At 50.5% G+C, this 20,854-nt stretch overlaps 1 protein-coding gene across 4 annotated transcripts in view; it reads left to right on the forward strand.

The window, feature by feature from the left end:
* The window catches only part of HIP1 (huntingtin interacting protein 1), a 205,049-nt gene that overhangs the window by 78,113 nt on the left and 106,082 nt on the right, over positions 1–20,854 (forward strand). The window contains exon 1 of one of the 4 annotated variants that reach the window (XM_057302890.1): positions 20,174–20,365. The exons of 2 other annotated variants lie outside the window; for them this stretch is intronic. In XM_057302890.1, the coding sequence (XP_057158873.1) occupies positions 20,348–20,365 (18 nt within the window). In that variant the 5' untranslated portion in view covers positions 20,174–20,347. Of the gene's footprint in view, positions 1–20,173; positions 20,366–20,854 lie in introns of those variants that run through there. One more of the 4 variants, XM_055114571.2, reaches the window with a different exon arrangement.

The following is a 20,854-nucleotide window of genomic DNA, read 5'->3' on the forward strand; positions in this document are numbered from 1 at the left end:
CGGAAGTGCTGGGATTACAGGTGTAAGCCACCATGGCCGGCCCTGCTTATGTTTCTAATAACAGTAATTGCCACAAAGCATTGTGAATATTAAAGATAAGGATGCATGTCTGGCAATGGGCATTCCCTCCCCTTACTGAGCTGGGAAGGAGCTAGAAGAAGGGGAGTCTTATAGGCACCAGCGTGGGGGATGCTAGGACACCTAGTGAGCCCAAGGCCAAACATTTTTGCAGGCTTCAGGATTTGGGGGAAAGCCATTTGCAAGATTGCTCTGGTTTGCCATAACGCCTTCAACCCTGGGACTGGCCAGAAGTAGGACGAGACAAAATGACCCAAAGCAGTGTGTGAGGACACGTCAATGTCACTTGATGTGTTTCCACCTGGCGAATGACTGGCGAGTCATTGGAATTTCACTGTACTTGGTAGGCCCTGGCCCTTTTCACATTCACATAGTCCTGCCTTAGTTTGCTTTCTTCCTGTTTTTTCTTTGTTTGTTTTTGTGTGTATGTGTGTGGTTTTTTTGAGATGGCGTCTCACTCTGTCACCCACACTGGAGTGCAGTGGCACAATCACAGCTCACTGCAGCCTCCCCAGGCTCAGATGATCCTCCCATCTCAGCCTCCTGAATAGCTAGGATTACAGGTGATTTTTTTTTTTAATCTTTTGTAGAGACAGGGTTTTGCCGCGTTGCCAGGCTGGTCTGGAACTCCTAGGCTCAAGTGATCCTCCTACCTCGGCCTCCCAAAGTGTTGGGATTACAGGCATGAGCCATGGTGCCTGGCCTCCTGCTGTTTTAACAGCCTTTTTCCTGCCTCTTTTTCTCCCTTGGCCGCCACTGCACACATGCCAATACCCAAACCCAGCGACCTCTGTGCCTCCTTTCCTGCCCGCAAAATTCAGCTGCTGGGAGGACATTCCAATCCTTTTCTCAATTCTGGCAGCTCTTCAGATGACCTCCACAAACTAGTCCTGAAGCTGGGCAGATTTGTTCTCCACCCTCCAGAATTCCTTCAAAAAATGAAGAAGAGGCCGGATACAGTGGCTCACGCCTGTAATCCCAACACTTTGGGAGGCCAAGGTGGGGGGGGATCACCTGAGGTCAGGAATTTGAGGCCAGCCTGGCCAACATGGTGAAACCCCATCTCTACTAAAAATACAAAAACTAGCTGGGTGTGGTGGCAGGCGCGTGTAATCCCAGCTACTGGGGAGGCAGGAGAATCGCTTGAAGTCGGGAGGTGAAGGCTGCAGTGAGCCGAGATCACAACACTGCACTCCAGCCTGGGCGACAGAGCAAGATTCTGTCTAAAAAAAATATGAGGAAGAGGTTGGCAAGCCAGCAAGTAAATCCTTTTGGAGTGTCCCAGGGTGTAGAGTTTGTTTTTGAAATTTTTGAAATTTTTCTCTGTTGGTATTTTTAGATCAACCACATTCTTTTTAACTACTGCATAGTATTTCTTAGTATGAAAGCATCCTAATTTTATTTTTCTTCATTTAAATGTGTATGTGCGTGTGTGTGTGTGTGTGTATTTAAATTCTAGATTCAGGGGGTACATGTGCAGGTTTGTCGCATGGATATATTGTGTGATGCTAAGGTTTGGGCTTCAAATGATCCCATTGCCCATATAATACCCAATATTAATAGGTAGTTTTTCAGCCTTTCTCCCCCTCCTTCCCTCCTGCCTTTTGGAGTCCCCGGGGTCTATTCTTCCCAGCATTATGTCCGTGCACTGAGTGTTTAGCACCCGCTTATGAGTGAGAACGTGCAATATTTGGTTTTCTGTTTCTTTTCTGTTTAATGCACTTAGGAAAATAACCTCCAGCTGCATCTATGTGGCTGCAAAGGACATGATATTGTTCTTTTTTTTAAAATTTAATTTTTTTTTTTTTTTTTGAGACAAAGTCTCTTGTCCCTCAGGCTGGAGTGCAATGGCGGGATCTCGGCTCACTGCAATCTCCACTTCCCGGGTTCAAGCGATTCTCCTGCCTCAGCCTCCCGAGTAGCTGGGATTACAGGTGCCTGCCACCATGCCTGGCTAATTTTTGTATTTTTAGTAGAGACAGGGTTTCACATGTTGGCCAGGCTGGTCTCGAACTCCTGACCTCAGGTGATCTGCCCACCTCGGCCTCCCAAAGTGCTGGGATTACAGGTGTGAGCCACCATGCCCAGCTGATATTGTTCTTTTTTATGGCTACGTAGTATTCTATGGTGTATATGTACTGCATTTTCTTTCTCCAGTCTACCATGGATGGGCACCTGGGTTAATTCCATGTCTTTGCCATTGTAAATGGTGCTGCAATAAACATACATGTGCATATGTCTTTTCGGTAGAACGATTTATTTTCCTTTGGGTAGATACCCAGTAATGGGATTGCCAGGTCAACTTTCTACTATTGCTGGAACATTCAAGTTGTTTTTGCCTTTCCCTTGGGAACAGTGCTTCAGGGAATGTCCTTGAACGTGGCTCATTGTGAACTTGTGGGAACATTCCTCTAGGATAGATTCCCAGGGGGTCAGACTATGTGTATATTTGAAATTTATTAGACCCTGCCAGATTGTCCTGTTCAGAGACTTGTACCACTGCAGGACAAATATTTTTCTTTACGGTTTAGTCATTCTATATCTTGCTTAACAAGGTCTTCTCAGCCAGGCGCAGTGGCTCACACCTGTAATCCCAGCACTTTGGGAGGCTGAGGCAGGCGGATCACCTGAGGTCGGGAGTTCGAGACCAGTCTGACCAACATGGAGAAACCCCCGTCTCTACCAAAAATATAAAATTAGCCAGGTGTGGTGGCACACGCCTGTAGTCCCAGCTACTCCAGAGGCTGAGGCAGGAGAATCGCTTGAACCCAGGAGGCAGAGGTTGCGGTGAGCCGAGATCATGCCATTGCACTCCAGCCTGGGCAACAAGAATGAAACTCCATCTCAAAAATAAAAAAGATCTTCTCAATACTAAAGTTGGAAACAGATTTTCTTTTTTTTTTTTCTAAGTTTATAGTTTTGCTTTGTGCCTTTGGCTCCTTACGCAAGCTAGGATGTTTCTCCCCCAGAGTGAGAACTTCTTCTCACTGTTTGGTACCATCTGAATAGCCTGCCCTTTCCCTACTAATTTGAAATGCCACCTTTATTATAAACTAAATTCTGATAAATATATAGATTTGGTCTATTTCACTAACCCATGGTCTATGCCTACCATGTGTTTTGGTATGTGTGTGTTTGTGCTTTTTTAAAAAAAAATGGGGTAAAATATATATAACATAAAGTTTGCCATTGTCACCATTTTATTTTTATTTTTTTTCTTTTTGAGACGGGGTCTTGCCTGTCACCCAGGCTGGAGTGCAGTGGCATGACCATGGCTCACTGCAGCCTTGACTTCCCAGGCTCAAGCGATCCTCCTGCCTCAGCTTCCCGAGTAGTTGGGACCATAGGCACGCGCCATCACACCTGGCTAATTTTTGTATTTTTGGTAGAGACGTGGGTGGTTTCACCAAGTTGGCCAGGCTCAAACTCCTGACCTCAAGTGATCCACTCACCTTGTCCTCCCAGAGTGCTGGGATTACAGGTGTGAGCCACTGCACCCAACCTGTAACCATTTTTTAAGTATACAATTCAGTGGCATTAATTACATCTATAATGCTGTACAACAATCACTGCTATTTCCATAATATTTCATCACCCCGAACAGAAACTCTTACTCACTAATAATCTACTTTGTGTTGACATGACTTTGCTTATTCTAGATCCTCATATAAGTGGACTCATACAATATTTATCCCTTTGTGTCTGGCTTATTTCTTTTCTTTGCTTGTCTTTTTCTTTTCTTTTCTTTTCTTTTTTTTTTTTTTTTTTTTTGAGACAGAGCTCACTCTGTCACCCAGGCTGGAGTGCAGTGGTGCGATCTCGGCTCACTACAACCTCCACTTCCTGGATTTCAGCGACTCTCCTGCCTCAGCCTCCCAAGTAGTTGGGATTACAGGTGTGCGCCACAACACCTGGCTAATTTTTTTTGTATTTTTATTAGAGACAGGATTTCACCATGTTGGCCAGGCTGGACTCGAACTCCTGACCTCAAGTGATCCACCCACCTCGGGCTCCCAAAGTGCTGGGATTACAGGCGTGAGCCACCGTGCCCGGCCTGTGTCTGGCTTATTTCACTTAGCAGAATGTTTTCAAAATTCAGCCGCAGTGCATTATGTATCAGAACCTCATTCCTTTCTATGGCTGAATAATATTTCATGGTGTGGATAGACCACATTTTGTCAATGCATTCGTCTGTTGATGGACACCTGGGCTGTCCCCACCTTTTGGCTGTTGTGAATAATGCTGCTGTGAACATGGGTGTGCAAGTATTTGTTTAAGTCCCTGCTTTCAGTTCTTTTGGGCAGATGCCCAGGAGTGGCATTGCTGGGTCATGTGGTAATTCGGTTTAACTTTTGTCATCATTGTTGTAGAGATGGGGCCTTGGTATGTTATCCAGGCTGTCTTGAACTCCTGGCCTCAAGAGATCCTCCTGCCTAAGCCTCCAGAGTAGCTGGGACCACAAGCATGTGCCACCATGCCTGGCTAATTTCTTTATTTTTCGTAGAGATGGGCTCTTGCTATGTTGCCCAGGCTAGAACTCCTGGGTTCAAACAATCCTCCCACCTCGGCCTCCGGAAGTGCTGGGATTACAGGCGTGAGCCACTGCGGCCAGCCCCTGTTTAATTTTTGAAGCGCCCTCAAACTGTTTTCCACAGCAGCTGCAGAGGAGATACTCGGAGGAGGAGGAAAGAGAAGTCACGGAGCCCTGTTCTTAACTGAGTTTTGCAGTCACCTCCCCATATTCCTCTCTCACTCTGAAGCCGAGCACAGAACCCAGCCTCTGGTGGTACCGAGTGAAGGTTGGCCTGGTTGGTTGGATGGATGGCCAAATGAACTCCAGACCACTGGATTGTATAACAGGACAGCAAGAGGCAGCACAGAGCCGTGGAAAGAACCTGTAGCCATAACATTTGATGAATGAATCAGACATGTGACATTAGTTCTGTTTCTTCTTTTTTTTTTGAGATGGACACTCTGTCACTCAGTCTGGAGCGCAGTGGCGCGAACTCAGCTCACTGCAACCTCCGCCTCCTGGGTTCAAGTGATTCTCCTGCCTCAGCCTCCTGAGTGGCTGGGACTACAGGCGTGCGCCACCATGCCCAGCTAATTTTTGTAGTTTTAGTAGAGATGGGGTTTCATCATGTTGACCAGGCTGGTCTTAAACTCCTGACCTCAGGTGATCCGCCCGCCTTGGCCTCCCACAGTGCTGGGATTACAGGTGTGAGCCCCTGCGCCCGGCCATGTTCTGTTTCTTAGAGGAACCCTTGGCTTCCCTGTGTGTCATTAGTGCTCTGTAAGTGCCCCTGCTGCAGAGCGTACTGAGGCATGTGACCTGGCTGTAAGTGCCTTTGCTAAAGCCAGAGGTGCCCACTAGTTTTCGAGACTGCAGAGACCTTGTGTGCCCAGCACTCAAAATAGGGCCTGGCATGGTGAAGTCATTTCTTGCATGCATTCACTCACACATTCAGCAAGTACTAACTGAGCGTCTGCTCCATGCCAGGCACAGCTCGGGAGGCAGGGATTCAGCCACAAACGAGAAAGACAAAGGCCTTGGCCCCAGCGATCACTCAGTGGTCCAAGAACAGGTCCCTCAGCCTCCCAAGTAGCTGGGATTACAGGCGCCCACCGCAACGCCTGGCTAATTTTTGTATTTTTTAGTAGAGATAGCGTTTTACCATGTTGGCCAGGCTAGTCTCAAACTCCTGAGCTCAGGCGATCCACCTGCCTCAGCCTCCCGAAGTGCTGGGATTACAAGCCTAAGGCCTCAACCTCCTGTGCTCAAATGATCCTCCTGCCTCAGCCTCCTGATTAGCTGGTACTACAGGCATGCACTACCACAGCCCGCTAATTTTTCTATTTTTTGTAGAGATGGGGGTCTCACTATGTTGCCCAGGCTGGTCTCGAACTCCTGGCCTTAAGCAATCCTCCCGCCTCAGCTTCCCAAAGTGCTGGGATTACAGGTATAAGCCACCATGCCTAGTCTATACCTATTTTATTAATAGACACACTGAGGTCCACAGAGAGTAAGATGCCTCAGATTACAGAACTAGTGTGTGCCTAAGGCTTGACGTGTGTGATATCTGACAGTCGTGGACACATCTCATCAAGTGCTTCATTGCCAATGAGATTCCCAGAGCAGACCCCCAGCCTGCGGAGGAATAGGAATTCCTCTGCTTAATGAGATCAAATTTGTTTTTTTTTTCTCCTAGACCTTTATTACCCAAATCACATATCCTAATGAATGCAGCCAACATATATGTTATTTACCAGAGTTTTCAGAGACACCCTCACTGACACACCCACATATATTGTTTAGCCAAATATCTGGGCACCCTGTGGCCCAATCATGTTGACACATGGAATTAACTGTCATACTCAGCTGACCTCAGGAGCACCTCCTGTGAGCTTTGCTGGGAGCTTCTGTTTGCATTAACCCTTTATGACCCTCAAGAGTCGGTATTGCCCTGTTCACAGGGGGAGAAGTAAGTTTTAGCTTTCTCATCTAAAAAGATATAAAGCCTCTTCCACACTCATCACTGGTAGGAGTTCGATTGTGAATATGACTTTCTATTTTACCTCTTCCCCACTTCAGACTTTCTGTGGCTCTGATCTTCACATTCTATCCATACTCTAATATAGCATTATAAACGAGTTTTTTTTTTTTTTCACTAACAGTAATAATTAACATGTGGCTGGGCATGGTGGCTCATGCCTGTAGTCCCAGCAGTTTGGGAGGCCAAGGCAGGAGGATTGCTTGAGCCCAGGAGTTCAAGACCAGCCCAGGCAACAAAAACGAGACACCATTTCTACAAAAAATTTAAAAATTAGCTAGGAGCAGTGGCACGCACCTGTAGTCCTAGCTACTCAGGAGGCTGAGGTGAGAGGATTGTTTGAGCCCAGGAGTTGGAGGCTGCAGTGAGTTATAATCGCACCACTGCACTCCAGATGACAGAGCAACACCCCAACTCTTAAAAAATGAAAATGTAAACTTAAAACAATGAAAAAATTAACATACATATAGTGGTTTTTTTTTTTTTTTTGAGACAGTCTCGCTCTGTCACCCAGGCTGGAGTGCAGTGGTGCAATCTCAGCTCACTGCAACCTCCGCCTCCTGGGTTCAAGCGATTCTCCTGCCTCAGCCTCCCGAGTAGCTGGGATTACAGGTACACGCCACCATGCCCAGCTAATTTTTGTTATTTTTCATAGAGATGGGGTTTCACCATGTTGGCCAGGCTGGTCTCAAACTCCTGACCTCAGGTGATCCACCTGCCTTGGCCTCCCAAATTGCTAGGATTCCAGGTGTGAGCCACCATACCAGGCTCATATAGTGCTTTTTTTTTTTTCTGAGACAGAGTCTCGCTCTGTCGCCCAGGCTGCAGTGCAGCGGCGCAATCTCAGCTCACTGCAACCTCCACCTCATGGGTTCAAGCGATTCTCCTGCCTCAGCCTCCCGAGTAGCTGGGACTACAGGTGCCCACCACCATGCCCAGTGCTTTAATAAAAACAATCACTAACCTTTATATAACAGTAGGTATGCAGGCAATTTTCTAAATACTTTCCATAATATTAACTTAGCGTCAAAACAACCCCAAGAGGTAGCTATGATTAGCCTTGTTTTATAGACAGAGAAACTGAGGCACAGAGAAGTTGAGTGACTTGCCCAAGGCCACATGTAGAATAAGTGTTGCAGCCAGGGTTGCCGCCCAGGGCCTCCTCTGAATTTGACAGTGACCCACCCAAGGCTACACAGATAGGAAGGCAGGACTTGAACTTGGGGTTCTGATGTAAGAACCACTCTGCATTCAGCATCCCTACTTTGGCTTTAGAATCTTGGGATGTTTTTACAGTGTGGAGGATCCTTCTTTTTTTTTTTTTTTTTTGAGATACGGAGTCTCACTCTGTCACCCAGGCTGGAATGCAGTGGCACAATCTTGGCTCACTGCAACCTCCACCTCCCGGGTTCAAGCGATTCTTCTGCCTCAGCCTCCCGAGTAGCTGGGACTATAGGTGCCCACTACCATGCCCGGCTAATTTTTGTATTTTTAGTAGAGACGGTGGTTTCACCATATTGACCAGGCTGGTCTCGAACTCCTGACCTCGTGATCGGCCTGCCTCTGCCTCCCAAAGTGCTGGGATTACAGGTGTGAGCCACTGTGCCTGGCCTCAGGTCTTTGAAGACCCTCTCACCCTCCCCCGTTTTCATGCGGACTGAGTCCCCCCATGCCCCTCCCTCCTCCTGTGTGGGCAGCTGTCTCTTGCTAAATGGCTTTGGTTGCAGAGCTCATGTCGTGGCTCTCAAAAAGAAATGTGTGGGATGAATAAGCACCTAACAATAACCCAGAATCAGTTTTTTTGTGTGGTGGGGAGAGGGCTGTGTTTTCCTTTCTCTTCCCTCTTCTCCCTCCCTCTGCCCCCAAGGCCAGTAAATTGCTGCTGGCTCACAGCCGGGCCAAGCTGGCTTCCTGTAAGCCGTGATAACATGGAATTAGCTTGGCTGCCACCCTCCCCAGGGCGGGGACACCAGCTCTGAGCCACTACAGGCGACTCTGAGCTGGTACTTCCTGCCCTCAGCCTGGTCCATGCTTCTGGGACACTGCTTTGGAGATAACTGGGCAGAGCTGGGTGTGGTGGCTCACGCCTGTAATCCCAGCACCTTGGGAGGCCGAGGAGTTTGAGACCAGTCTGGCCAACATGGTGAAACCCCGTCTCTACTAAAAATACACAAATTAGATGGGCGTGGTGGTGTGGGCCTGTAATTCCAGCAACTTGGGAGGCTAAAACAGGAAAATCGCTTGAACCCAGGAGGTAGAGGTTTCAATGAGCCAAGATCGCACCATTGCACTCCAGCCTGGGTGACAGAGGGAGACTCTGTCTCAAAAAAAAAAAAAAAAAAAAAAAGATAACTGGGCAGAGACACATCCCTGGACTTGTCCTCCAGCGGAGAAGCAGTGGAAAAACCTCTCCCCAGTACAAGGCTGGCAGTTCCTGAACTGGGCCATTAAGGGTGCTCCAAATTACCACTTACAGGGAGGAGCTGGCGGGCAGGGGCAGAGAGCTCTGGCAGCCTGGGGCACCCTTGAGGCGAGGTTTCCAGGCTGTTTGCTGACTCAGGGACTTGGCTGAGTGGCTCCCGTCTGTCCTGGTGCCTCTAAAAGGCCCTCTGACCCCTGCTGGCCACCCGCAGCCTGCCTGGAGAGGCTTTAGAAATTCGGCAGATCTTTGCTTCCCAGAACCCGCCAGCTAATCATGGGATCCTAAGACCAAGCCAGGTGTTTTTCTTAGGGGGTCTATCTTGCAGAATGGTTAGGCTCTGGGGGTGCACCTGGCATCTCCATATAGCTCAGCCACGCTTGAAGTCACCCTTTCCCCTGTGATGTCAAATCTGTGGAAAGGGACCATGGACACCTGTGTTTAATATGTGGGGAACAGCAGTGTCAGGAGGAAAAACAGGTCTATTAATATCAGAGGCAAAGCGTTCAGAGGTCTCCGCCTATGCTGAACTTTTGGCCAAGGGATGGAAAATTCCAGGTGGGAGCTTGGAAATTCCCCATGTAGGAGAAGCAGTAAGGGAAGTGCCACACTTCCTTGCTTCCTGCAGCCCTCAGCTTCAGCCAAGACCAGGCCGGGGGTTCCTGAGTCCTGGCTGTGGTTGTTCAGTTGTTCATAGTCTTGGCTACACATCACAGCCTCCTGGGGGAGGTTTAAAGTTCTGATGCCCAGGCTGATCCCAGACCCATTACATCAGAATCCCTGGGGCGGGGCCCAGGCTTCCCAGGTAATTGGAGTGTGCAGCTGGGGTGAAGAACCGCAGCTGGCAATAACAACCTCTGTTTTCCTCCACCCTCTGTCTGGCTCCTTTATTTTTGCCCTCTCAGATTCAGAGGTAGGTATGGCTGTGCATAGTGGGTGCTTGGAAAATAGTGTTCAGGGTCATTGCTGCTACTACTGCTAATAGTAATTTAGGTTCACTCAAAGGGCGAGGAGCATTGGAAAAGTGCTTTGCTATGATTTCATTTAAAAATGTTCCAGACCAGCTGCAGTGGCTCACGCCTGTAATCCCAGCACTTTGGGAGGCCAAGGCAGGCTGATCATCTGAGGTCGGGAGTTTGAGACTAGCCTGACCAACATGGAGAAACCCTGTCTCTACTAAAAATACAAAATTAGCTGGGTGTGGTGGCATATGCCTATAATCCCAGCTACTCGGGAGGCTGAGGCAGGAGAATTGCTTGAACCCGGGAGGCGGAGTTTGCGGTGAGCCGGAATCATGCCATTGCACTCCAGCCTGGGTAACAAGAGCAAAACTCTGTCTTAAAAAAAAAAAAAAGTTCCTAGCCTGGACAACTCAGTGAGACCCCATCTCTAAGAAAAAAATAAAAAATAGCCAGTCATGGTGGCATGCACCTGTAGTCCCAGTGAGACCAGGTCTCACTATGTTGCCCGGACTGGCCTCAAACTCCTGAGCTCAAGCAATCCTCCCATCTTGGCCTCCCAAAGTGTTGGGATTACAGGCCTGAGTCACTGAACCTGACCCTGATTCCTCTTAATGTCCCCACTGCCTCCCATTCCCAGGGTCTGCTCTCTGGGCAGGCTGTCTCTGTGCCGCCTTCCTTCCCACAGCACGTCTCATGTCTCTCCTTGCCCCCTTCTTGAAGCCATGGCCCCAATTCAGGCTTCTGTCTTCCTGGCTCACCTCTGCAGCCCCTGACTTCCGGCAGCTTAGGGGGTCTATCTTGCAGAATGGAAAGGTTCTGGGGGTGCACCTGGCATCCGCATATGGCTCAGCCGTGCTTGAAGTCACCCTTTCCCCTGTGATGTCAAATCTGTGGAAAGGGACCATGGACACCTGTGTTTAATATCGGGGCAACAGCAGTGTCAGGAGGAAAAACAGATCTAGTAATATCAGGGGCAGAGTGTTCAGAGGTCTCCGCTGAATCTACAGGGAGAGGGACCATAGGAGCCACGCTTTGAGGCTTGATGCTCCTCCATGACCCCGCCCAGTGACTCCAACCAGCCCCAGCTACTCCAACCAGCCTCATCTACTCCAACCAGCCCCAGCTACTCCAATCAGCCCCAACTACTCCAACGAGCCCCAGCTACTCCAACCAGCCCCAACTACTCCAACCAGCTCCAGCTACTCCAACTAGTCCCAGCTACTTCAACCACTCTCAGCTACTCCATCCAGCCCTCAGCTACTCCAACCAGCCCCAGCTACTCCAACCAGCCCCAGCTACCCCAGCCAGCCTCAGCTGGAGCTCCGAAAGCCAAGAAGTGCCCAGTGCTTTGCACCTGAGTCTGTCTTTGCCTGGCTGGCCAGCATACCCCTCCCTGCATAGCAGCCTGTGCTGGCTTTCTGTGGCCTACACAGGAGGGCCTAAGGGGTCTAGCTGGAACTCCCTGCCCGGCTGGAACTCCCTCACCCTCCCTGTGTATCTGCTCAGTGAGATGGCTCTGCTTCCAGCATAGAACTCACCTGGTTCACACCACGCCTCACACTTGGTCACACTGCCACTCGTGTTCAGTCCCACTGCCCCACCTCTTCAAGCACACTGCACCCTGATCTTCCCCTTCACAGCTCCGTCCACATGTGCAAGTGCATGGTGCCTCCCTAAATGGGGACAGAACTGGCTGGTCTGTCCAGGTCCCTGCAGACCAACCAGCTGCTGCCAGGGCCAGCAGGTCCTTGGAGCAGCCGTGCACACCCTGACCCAGAGCATCATGGTGAATTGCCTGAGAGCTCTGGGAGAACTTTGGTTTCTCTTTATTTGAAACTATTGTCTGTCCACTCATTCCGCCTTTCATGTGTCCCTTCCTCTGAAGGGAAGCACACTTCTGAGATGGCTTAGCAGCCGCGAAAGTCCCAAAAGCAGCCACTGGTAAACAGGACTAGAACCAGACTCCTAGATTCACAGAGGATAAAACTGAGGCTGAGGCACATGGTTTGTGCACAGTTTTTTGTTTTGTTTCGTTTTGTTTTTTGAGATGGAGTCTCTCTCTGTCACCCAGGCTGGAGTGCAGTGGCACAATCTCTGCTCACTGCAACTTTTGCTTCCTGGGTTCAAGCGATTCTCCTGCCTCAGTCTCCCGTGTAGCTGGGATTACAGGCGCATGCCACCATGTCTGGCTAATTTTTTTTTTTTTTTTTTTTTTTTTGTATTTTTAGTAGAGATGGGGTTTCGCCCTATTGGCCAGGCTGGTCTCAAACTCCTGACCTCAGGTGATCTGCTTGCCTCAGCCTCCCAAAGTGCTGGGATTACAGGCAAGAGCCACCACATCTGGCCATGTTCACGCACAGTTTTGTTGGTACCAGAGTGAGAGGGGTACTCGGAGCCTCTAAGCCCTCCCTCTTAGGAGGCCCTGGCCCTTTCCTAACCAGGAGGGTCCACTTCCAGGCACCTTATGTAGTGGGCTATGCTCCTGGGCCCTGTGGGATCTGCCGCCCTCTCCAGTCTGACATTGGTCCTGGAGGGGGCCTGATGATTGCAGAGCACTTGACCTTTCCTGGCTCTAAGTGGCACTGCAGGCCTCACCTCATCACTCATTTATGCTACAGCTCTCAGGGTTCCCCAGGGGCAGCTCCAACATCCCCAGCTGGTGTCCAGAGAGTGCCATGGGGCAGACATATCCCAGCAGATGGCCTCGCTCCTAAAAGGCTGACAAATTGTCAACCAAAAGTGATCTCAGCCCTTGCTGTGCCAAGTGGACCCCTGGGGAAAGGGGGCCATGGATATGGGAGGAAGCAAGGAACAGGCAGGCGGATGACCGGTCGTGGTTACTCCCTGCAAGACCCCGGGCAAGCCACTAATGTCTCTCTATCTCAGTGTCCACATTGGTGAAGCTCGCTGGGAGCATCAGAGAGGACAGCACAGGCAGAATATCTGGCCATGCCCCCTGGCACGCTGCAGGTGAGTGCCTTGCACTTGTAGACCCTGTGGTCAGCAAAGCACTGCACAGCTGCTCATTAGATTTAATGACTGTGGCCAGGCAAGGTGGCTCACGCTCGTAATCCCAGCACTTTGGGAGGCCGAGATGAGTGGATCACCTGAGGTCAGGAGTTCGACGCCAGCCTGGTCAACATGGTGAAACCCCGTCTCTACTAAAAATACACACACACAAAATTAGCCGGGCGTGGTGGCGGGTGCCTGTAATCCCAGCTACTTGGGAGACTGAGGTGGGAGAATCGTTTGAACCCGGGAGGTGGAGGTTGCAGTGAGCTGAGATTGCACCACTGCACTCCAGCCTGGGTAACAGAGCGAGACTCTCTCTCAAAAAAAAAAAATTCATTTTAGATTCAGGGGGTACATGTGCAGGTTTGTTACATGGGTATATTGTGTGATGCTAAGGTTTGGGATTCTAATGATCCATCATCCGGATAGTGAGCACAGTACCCAATAGGTCGTTTTTCAACACTTGTCCCCCTCCTCCCTTTTGGAGTCCCCAGTGTCTGTTGTTCCCATCTTTATGTCCACTTGCACCCAATGTTGAGCTCCCACTTATGAGGGAGAACATGCAGTATTTGGTTTTCTGTTTCTGTGTTAATTCACTTAGGATAATGGCCTTCAGCTACATCCATGTTGCTGCAAAGGACATGATTTCATTCTTTTTTATGGCTGCATAATATTCCTTGTTGGATATGTACCACCTTTTCCTTATCTAACCCACTGTTGATGGGCACCTGGGTTGATGCCATGTCTTTACTATTGTGAATAGTGCTTTGATGAACATACGAGCGCAGGTGTCTTTTTGGCAGAATGATCTATTTTCCTTTGGGTAGCTACCCAGTAATGGAATTGCCAGGTCAAATGGTAGTTCTGTTTTTAGTTCTAAAAGAAACAATCCAGGCCGGGTGCAGTGGCTCACATCTGTAATTCCAGCACTTTGGGAGGCCGAGGCAGGCAGATCACCTGAGGTCAGGAGTTTGAGACCAGCCTGGCCCACATGGTGAAACCCCGTCTCTACTAAAAATACAAAAATTAGCTGGGTGTGGTGGTGCATGCCTATAATCCCAGCTACTCGGGAGGCTGAGGCAGGAGAATCGCTTGAACCCGGGAGTTGGAGGTTGCAGTGAGCCAAGATTGCACCATTGCACTCCAGCCTGGGGAACAAGAGTGAAACTTCGTCTCAAAAAATAATAATAAAATAAATTAAAAATAAAAAATAAAAGAAAATAAACAATCCTTGTAAAGTGCTTGTCATAGTGCCTGGCACTATGCTAAGAATGTGATCAATGTTATCTGTTATTATGATTCATAGCATGACACAGTGCCCCCTCTCCCACCAGCAACACCCACCTTCCTAGTTCCTGAGTGATGCTGCACCTTTCAGGTGTCCTGAACTAAGCCCTAGGTCTAGGAATTTGTGTGTTTCCTGAGGGTGTAATCATGCCACCAGAAAGAGAGGCAGCAAAAGGCTTTTCTCATTTGAGTCAAAGTGAAGGTTTCTGGATTTGTTGAAAAAGTCCATCTCCTGTCCAAGGCAAGCCCGGTGAGAATGCTCTGTGCCAGAGCCACCAGGATCACAGCCCGGCTGGGATCTCACTCACCCCGGCTAAGGCTTTGCTTGCAGGCATTCCCATGGGGAGATGAGGAATCACTCAGCTAGTGTTGGTTGATGAATGTCCTCCACAGCTCAGCTGGGCATGGTCAGTGACTCTAGCTCCTCCCCCGCACCATAAAACCTACGTATTTGCTGTCATTTTAATGACAATGACTACTGTTATCCTGGCTTTTTATTCTTTTTTTTTCTTACGTTTAATCTTTTAAAAAATTATCTTAGCCAGGGCCAGTGTCTCACACCTGTAATCCCAGCACTTTGGGAGGCTGAGGCAGGCGGATCACCTGAGGTCAGGTGTTCAAGACCAGCCTGGCCAACATGGTGAAGCCCCATCTCTACTAAAAATACAAAAGTTTGCCGAGCGTGGTGGTGCATACCTGTAATCTGAGCTACTTGGGAAGCTGAGGCAGGAGAATCGCTTGAACCTGGGAGGCGGAGGTTGCAGTGAGCTGAGACTGTGCCATTGCACTCCAGCCTGGGCAACAAGAGTGAAATTCCATCTCAAAAACAAAACAAAACAAAATTATCCAGAAGCTTCCAAGAGCTAGCCACCAAGTAAGGTGAGAGACAGGTGTGTGGAGCCAAGAGCCAGCCACCCACTGTGCTGGGTGCTTTATATACGTGGGCTTACTTAATTCTTACATTGACCCTGGGAGGAATAATGTTTATTAGCCTGTTTTTCAGGTAAGGAAACTGAAATTCAGAGTGGTTAAGGAACTTGCTCATAACTAGAAAGAAATGGAGCCAGAATTCAACCTGAGATCTGTCTGCCTCCAGGGCCTACCCATACTTTCTTATTTCTGTTTTGGTTTTGTTTCTTTGTTTGTTTGAGACAGAGTCTTACTTTGTTACCCAGGCTGGAGTGCAGCAGCGGGATCTTGGCTCACTGCAACCTCCGCCTCCCAGGGCCAAGTGATTCTCCTGTCTCAACCTCTCGAGTAGCTGAGATTACAGGTGCCTGCCACCATGCCCAGCTAATTTTTGTATTTTTAGTAGAGATGGGGTTTCACCATGCTGGCCAGGCTAGTCTCGAACTCCTGACCTCAAGTGGTCCACCCACCTGGGCCTCCCAAAGTTCTGGGATTATAGGTGTGAGCCACCGTGCCCGGCCATACCCTATTATTTCTTTTAATAGCCGTCACTATTATGCAGGTAGTAACATTTCATTACATTCTCCTTATAAAAATTAAAACACTGTAGCAAAGTTACAGAACCTTTGGACTAACCCTTCCCATCCCACTGCCCTTCCCAGGTCTCATCCATGCACTCTTCCACAATACCTGCAAAATACGCATTGTAATAATAATACCCATTCTATGCCTTTTCTGACTTAAAAAAATTCTTTTAATTTAAATGGAAATAGAGATGGGGGTCTCACTATGTTGCCTAGGCTGGTCTCGAACTCCTGGGCTCAAGCAGTCCTCCTGCCTTGGCCTCCTAAAGTGCTTGGATTACAGGCATGAGCCACCACAACTGGCCCCTTTCCTGACTTTTTAAGGGTCAAATGAAATAATGAGTAAAAATACCTTTTGTAAACGTTACAGCCCTCTGTAGACGCCTACTGCTAGCATTAGCATAGTAACATATGTTACTTAAGGCCCTTTCATAAGCAATATTTTTTGTCTTAAATATCATTACTGGGAATTAATGGACTTCTATGCCTCTAAAGGAGGTTATAAAGCCTTGCCAGAGTCTGGCAGTGAAAACCTCAGTGTGGTCTTTAGGGCTAGGCTGCAGAATCTCGACTCACCAGTAGGTGTCAGCCTCTACCAAGACACGCCCACCTCACCTTCTGTACGAATTATGTCAAGGAACTGAGAGCCTTCTAGACCTGTTGTGTGCTTTTCAGTGGATGTTAAACGTGGAGTGCTGTGGGGTTGGAATTCCGGTTGGAAGTAAGGGCCAGGGCACTCAAGATGCAAAGACCAGTGAGGCCAACTTTGGCCTGAGTTTGCTCACAGGTGAGCCAGGTAGTCCTGGGCTCAGACCCTCCCATCCTAGGGAAATGCAGGCTGTGCTCAAGGCCGTCCATTGTGGGAAGGGACTCCCAAGGGACTGGCTGTGTCCGATGGTTCAGGGAAGGTAACATTTGAGGTCAGTCCTGAAGGATGAGAAAGACACTTCTAAGCTTAGGAAGAGGGAAGGACCTTCCAGGAGCATCCTGGGCACAGATGAGCAGTTTGATGGATGGGCAGGGTGGGAGGATGAGAGAGGATAGACAAGAATGGGGGCAGATATGTCTATAGCATTGAGAACCAAATGAACCATAGAAGGGTTTTGTTTTGTTTTGTTTTGAGACAGAGTCTCACTCTGTGGCCCAAGCTGGAGTGCAGTGGTGTGATCTCGGCTCACTGCAACCTCTGTCTCCCGTGTTCAAGTGATTCTCCTGCCTCAACCTCCTGACTAGATGGGATTACAGGCATGCGCCACCACTCCCGGATATTTTTGTATTTTTAGTAGAGACGGTTTCACCATGTTGGCCAAGCTGGTCTTGAACTCCTGACCTCAGGTGATCCTCCCGCCTCAGCCTCCCAAAGTGCTGGGATTACAGGTGTGAACCGTCGTACCCAACCAGAAGGGTTTTTTGTTTTGTTTTGAAGACAGGGTCTCACTCTGTTAACCAGGCTGGTCTAGAATCCTGGCCTCAAGCAATCCTCCCACCTCAGCCTCCCAAAGTGCTGAGATTACAGGCATGAGCCACTGCACCCGACCTGTTGTTTTTTTCTTTTTTTCTATTTGGGATGGGCTGGCCAGTAGGGAGTCACAATTAGATGTGTATACGATGAATTGGACAGGAAGAGACTGAAGGCAGAGGCTGTTGTCGAAAGTCTTATCCAGGGAAGGAATAGTCAATAAGACATAGATTGGAAGCTACTTGCAAGAAAGAATCGCAGGGATGTGGGACCTGATTAGATGGAGTGGGAGCGGGGATTGTTGCTGGAGGAATTAAGGCTGCCTTTGAAGTTTCCAGCTTAACCAGCTCAGTGGAGGTAGAACCATTAGTTGAGCCAGAAAACAGGAGGAAGAACAGATTGTGAACATAGAGAAACAGTCGGGTGCAGTGGCTCACGCCTGTAATCCCAGCACTTTGGGAGGCTGAGGTCGGGAGTTCGAGATCAGCCTGACCAACATGGAGAAACCCCATCTCTACTATAAATACAAAATTAGCCGGGGCCGGGCATGGTGGCACATGCCTGTAATCCCAACTACTCAGGAGGCTGAGGCAGGTGAATTTCTTGAACCCAGGAGGCAGAGGTTGTGGTGAGCTGAGATCGCACCATTGCACTCCAGTCTGGGCAACAAGTGTGAGACTTTGTCTCAAAGAAAAAAAAAAGAAACGAGCAAATAAAAAAGAAAGAAAAAGAAAACCAAAAAAGAAAAAAACAAATAAAATAGAGGGAAGACTGAGCATGGTGGCTCACATCTGTAATCCCAGCACTTTGGGAGGCTGAGACAGGTGGATTGCTTGAGTCCAGGAGTTCTCAAACTCCTGAAGGGACCAGCCTGTACAACATAGCAAGACCCTAGTCTCACTCTGCCACCCAGGCTGGAGTGCAGTGGTGTGATCTTGGCCCTCTGCAACCTCTGCCTCCCATGCTCAAGCGATTCTCCTGCCTCACCCTATCGAGTGGCTGGGATTACAGGTGTGCGCCATCATGACCAGCTAACTTTTGTATTTTTAGTAGAGACAGGGTTTCGCCATGTTGCCCAGCTGGTCTCAAACTCCTGGCCTCAAGTGATCCACCTGCCTCAGCCTCCCAAAGTGCTGGGATTAGAGGCGTGAACCACCAAGCCCAAGATATTATTTCTTATATCTTGATGTTCTCACATACCCCTAGGAGGCAGGCAGATAAGAGTCCCAATTTCATCGATAAGAACTCAGCTTTGACAGGAAGGGGCTGTGATAGGGCAAGCCCAGCAGGTCCTGGGGCCATGATAGGAGATGCCTTCTCCTTGGGGCCCCTTCATGTGGGTGCAGAGGTTGGCCTCGCAGCTGTTCTGGATCCCATCACCTGTTCATTATTTATTATTATTATTATTATTATTATTGAGATGGAGTCTCCTTCTGTCATCCAGGCTGGAGCACAGTGGTGTGATCTTGGCTCATTGCAACCTCTGCCTCCCAGGTTCAAGCGATTCTCCTGCCTCAGCCTCCCGAGTAGCTGGGATTATAGGCGCACACCACCCCACCCGGCTAATTTTTGTATTTTTAGTAGAGACGGGAGTTTCGTCATTTTGGCCAGGCTGGTCTTGAACTCCTGGCCTCAAGCAATCTGCCTGCCTCAGCCTCCCAAAGTGCTGGGATTACAGGCCTAAAGTGCTGGGATTACAGGCGTGAGCCCGCCGGGAGCCAGGCCCACTTGTTCATTATTTTAAAAGCCCGAACTTCATGGTTGCCCCGTGGCAGCATGGGAAGCCCTTCTGGGCTTGGGCTGGATGGTCCTTACTGAAGTCTGCCCTGCCCCCCAGTCCCTGCCGGGTGTGTGACCTGGGGCACCTCCCTCTCCCTCTCTGGATCTCAGTTTTCTCTCCGTATAAAGTGGGGTTGATCTAGGTGGACTCTCAGGTCCCTGCTGCATCCAAAACTTTACTGCCATCTGATTTTGGGGGGACAGACTGTGTTGAAACTATAGGCTTGGATGGCCAGGCTTTTTCCGGAGAACTTGCCCCAAAGGAGCATTTGCCAGGAGACCTTTTGAGGCCACCAGCTGTGTCTACTGCAGAGGGGAATGTCTGCCTTGCATTTCGGCATCGAATAAGGAAAGGGACATCGGGATTCTGGCTTGAGAGAAAGGAGCTCCTAGCTCAGGGTAGACATCATTTAGGAACCACGGAGCCAATTTCCCTCACTCCAGGAAGGGCTGGCTGTGGCTCACGTGGGAGGGGGACGCTCAGAGCCTTCCTGGGGATACCTGTTCCACTTCCTCCCAATTGCCCATCTGTTTGGAGACCCCAGACTCATTCGGGAGGCCCCTCCAGATTAGCCGCAGGAGGCAAACAACTGGCCGTGAATTCCCCCTTTGTCCAGGGAAGCCAAGTGGGGAGGGGCCGAGCGGACCCCCTGCCCCCACTGGAATGTCGGCCTCCTGCGCCCCCCATCTGTCCCTCCTTTTTCACCACCTCCCCTGCTCACTTCCTGAGTCCCACTGATTCCACCACCAAAACACACGCATGCATGCACACGCACGCCTGCACACACACGCGGGCGCACACACACACACACACGCTTCCTGGCGGGCCGGCGGCCTCTCGCTCCGGGATCGGCGATCCCCGCCACCGGGAACTCTGGGGAGAAGCCACCTTTTGTTATTCAAATCACACCCTCGCCGTGCGAGCCCGGGGGCCGCGGGATCGGGCCCGGGAACCCGCCTCCCGGTCTCCCCTCGCGCCCCCGCCAGCTGATTCCGGGATTTCCCGGTCCCCGGGGGCTCGGGCGCGCCGGTCTCTGCCGGCGGGGCCGCGCCTCCCCCGCCCCCGGCGCGCGCTGCGGCTCCGCGCCCGCCCCCCTCCCCCTCCCCCTCGCCGCCTCCCCTCCCCCTCCCCTTCCTTTCTCCGGTCCAGCCTCGGTGCCGCCGCCGCCGCCGCCGCCTGACCCGGTCCGCGGGGGCCCTGCCGGCCGCCCTCCCCGCAGCATGGCACCCTCGGGGCGCGATTAGCCGGGAGCAGCTTTAGGGGAGCGGGATCTCCAGGGGTGGGGGGGTGCCCCGCAGCCTCGGTCATGGATGTGAGCAAGATGGTAAGTGTGAGCAGGGGCTTTGCCCCGAGCCCCCTCCCCACACCCCCAGCCCTGGCGCCCTCCCTTCTCCCCCTCCTAGCCGGCGCGATCCATTGAAAGTTTCTGGATTGTTGATCCTGCCTGTTGGCCCCAACTCCAGGCGTGCCGGAGGAGGGAGCCGGGCCAGGATTCTGGAGGCGGCTGGCCGGCCGGGATGGGCTCTCGCTTTCCCGCCGCGCCGCCGCCGGGCTGCCCGGGAGATCGCGCTGGACTCCAGGGACTGGGCTGCGGGGCTCGCCGCCCACCTCGGGAGACCTGCCGGACGGGAGGGAGGGCAGCACCGCCGGAAGGGGCTTGTACCGTGCCCTCCGGAGCCCCGTGCCCGCACACCTACAGGAGATCGATGGGAAGATGTGTGGGGCTGAGCCCGTGGGCAGGGAGGCACAGGTGGCGCTGGGAGGACAGTGAGAAGCCAGGGTTTCAACCATCCTAGGAAGTGAGGGGGCAGGA

This window comes from Pan paniscus, chromosome 6, assembly GCF_029289425.2.
Source record: "Pan paniscus chromosome 6, NHGRI_mPanPan1-v2.0_pri, whole genome shotgun sequence".
Lineage (NCBI taxonomy): Eukaryota > Metazoa > Chordata > Mammalia > Primates > Hominidae > Pan > Pan paniscus.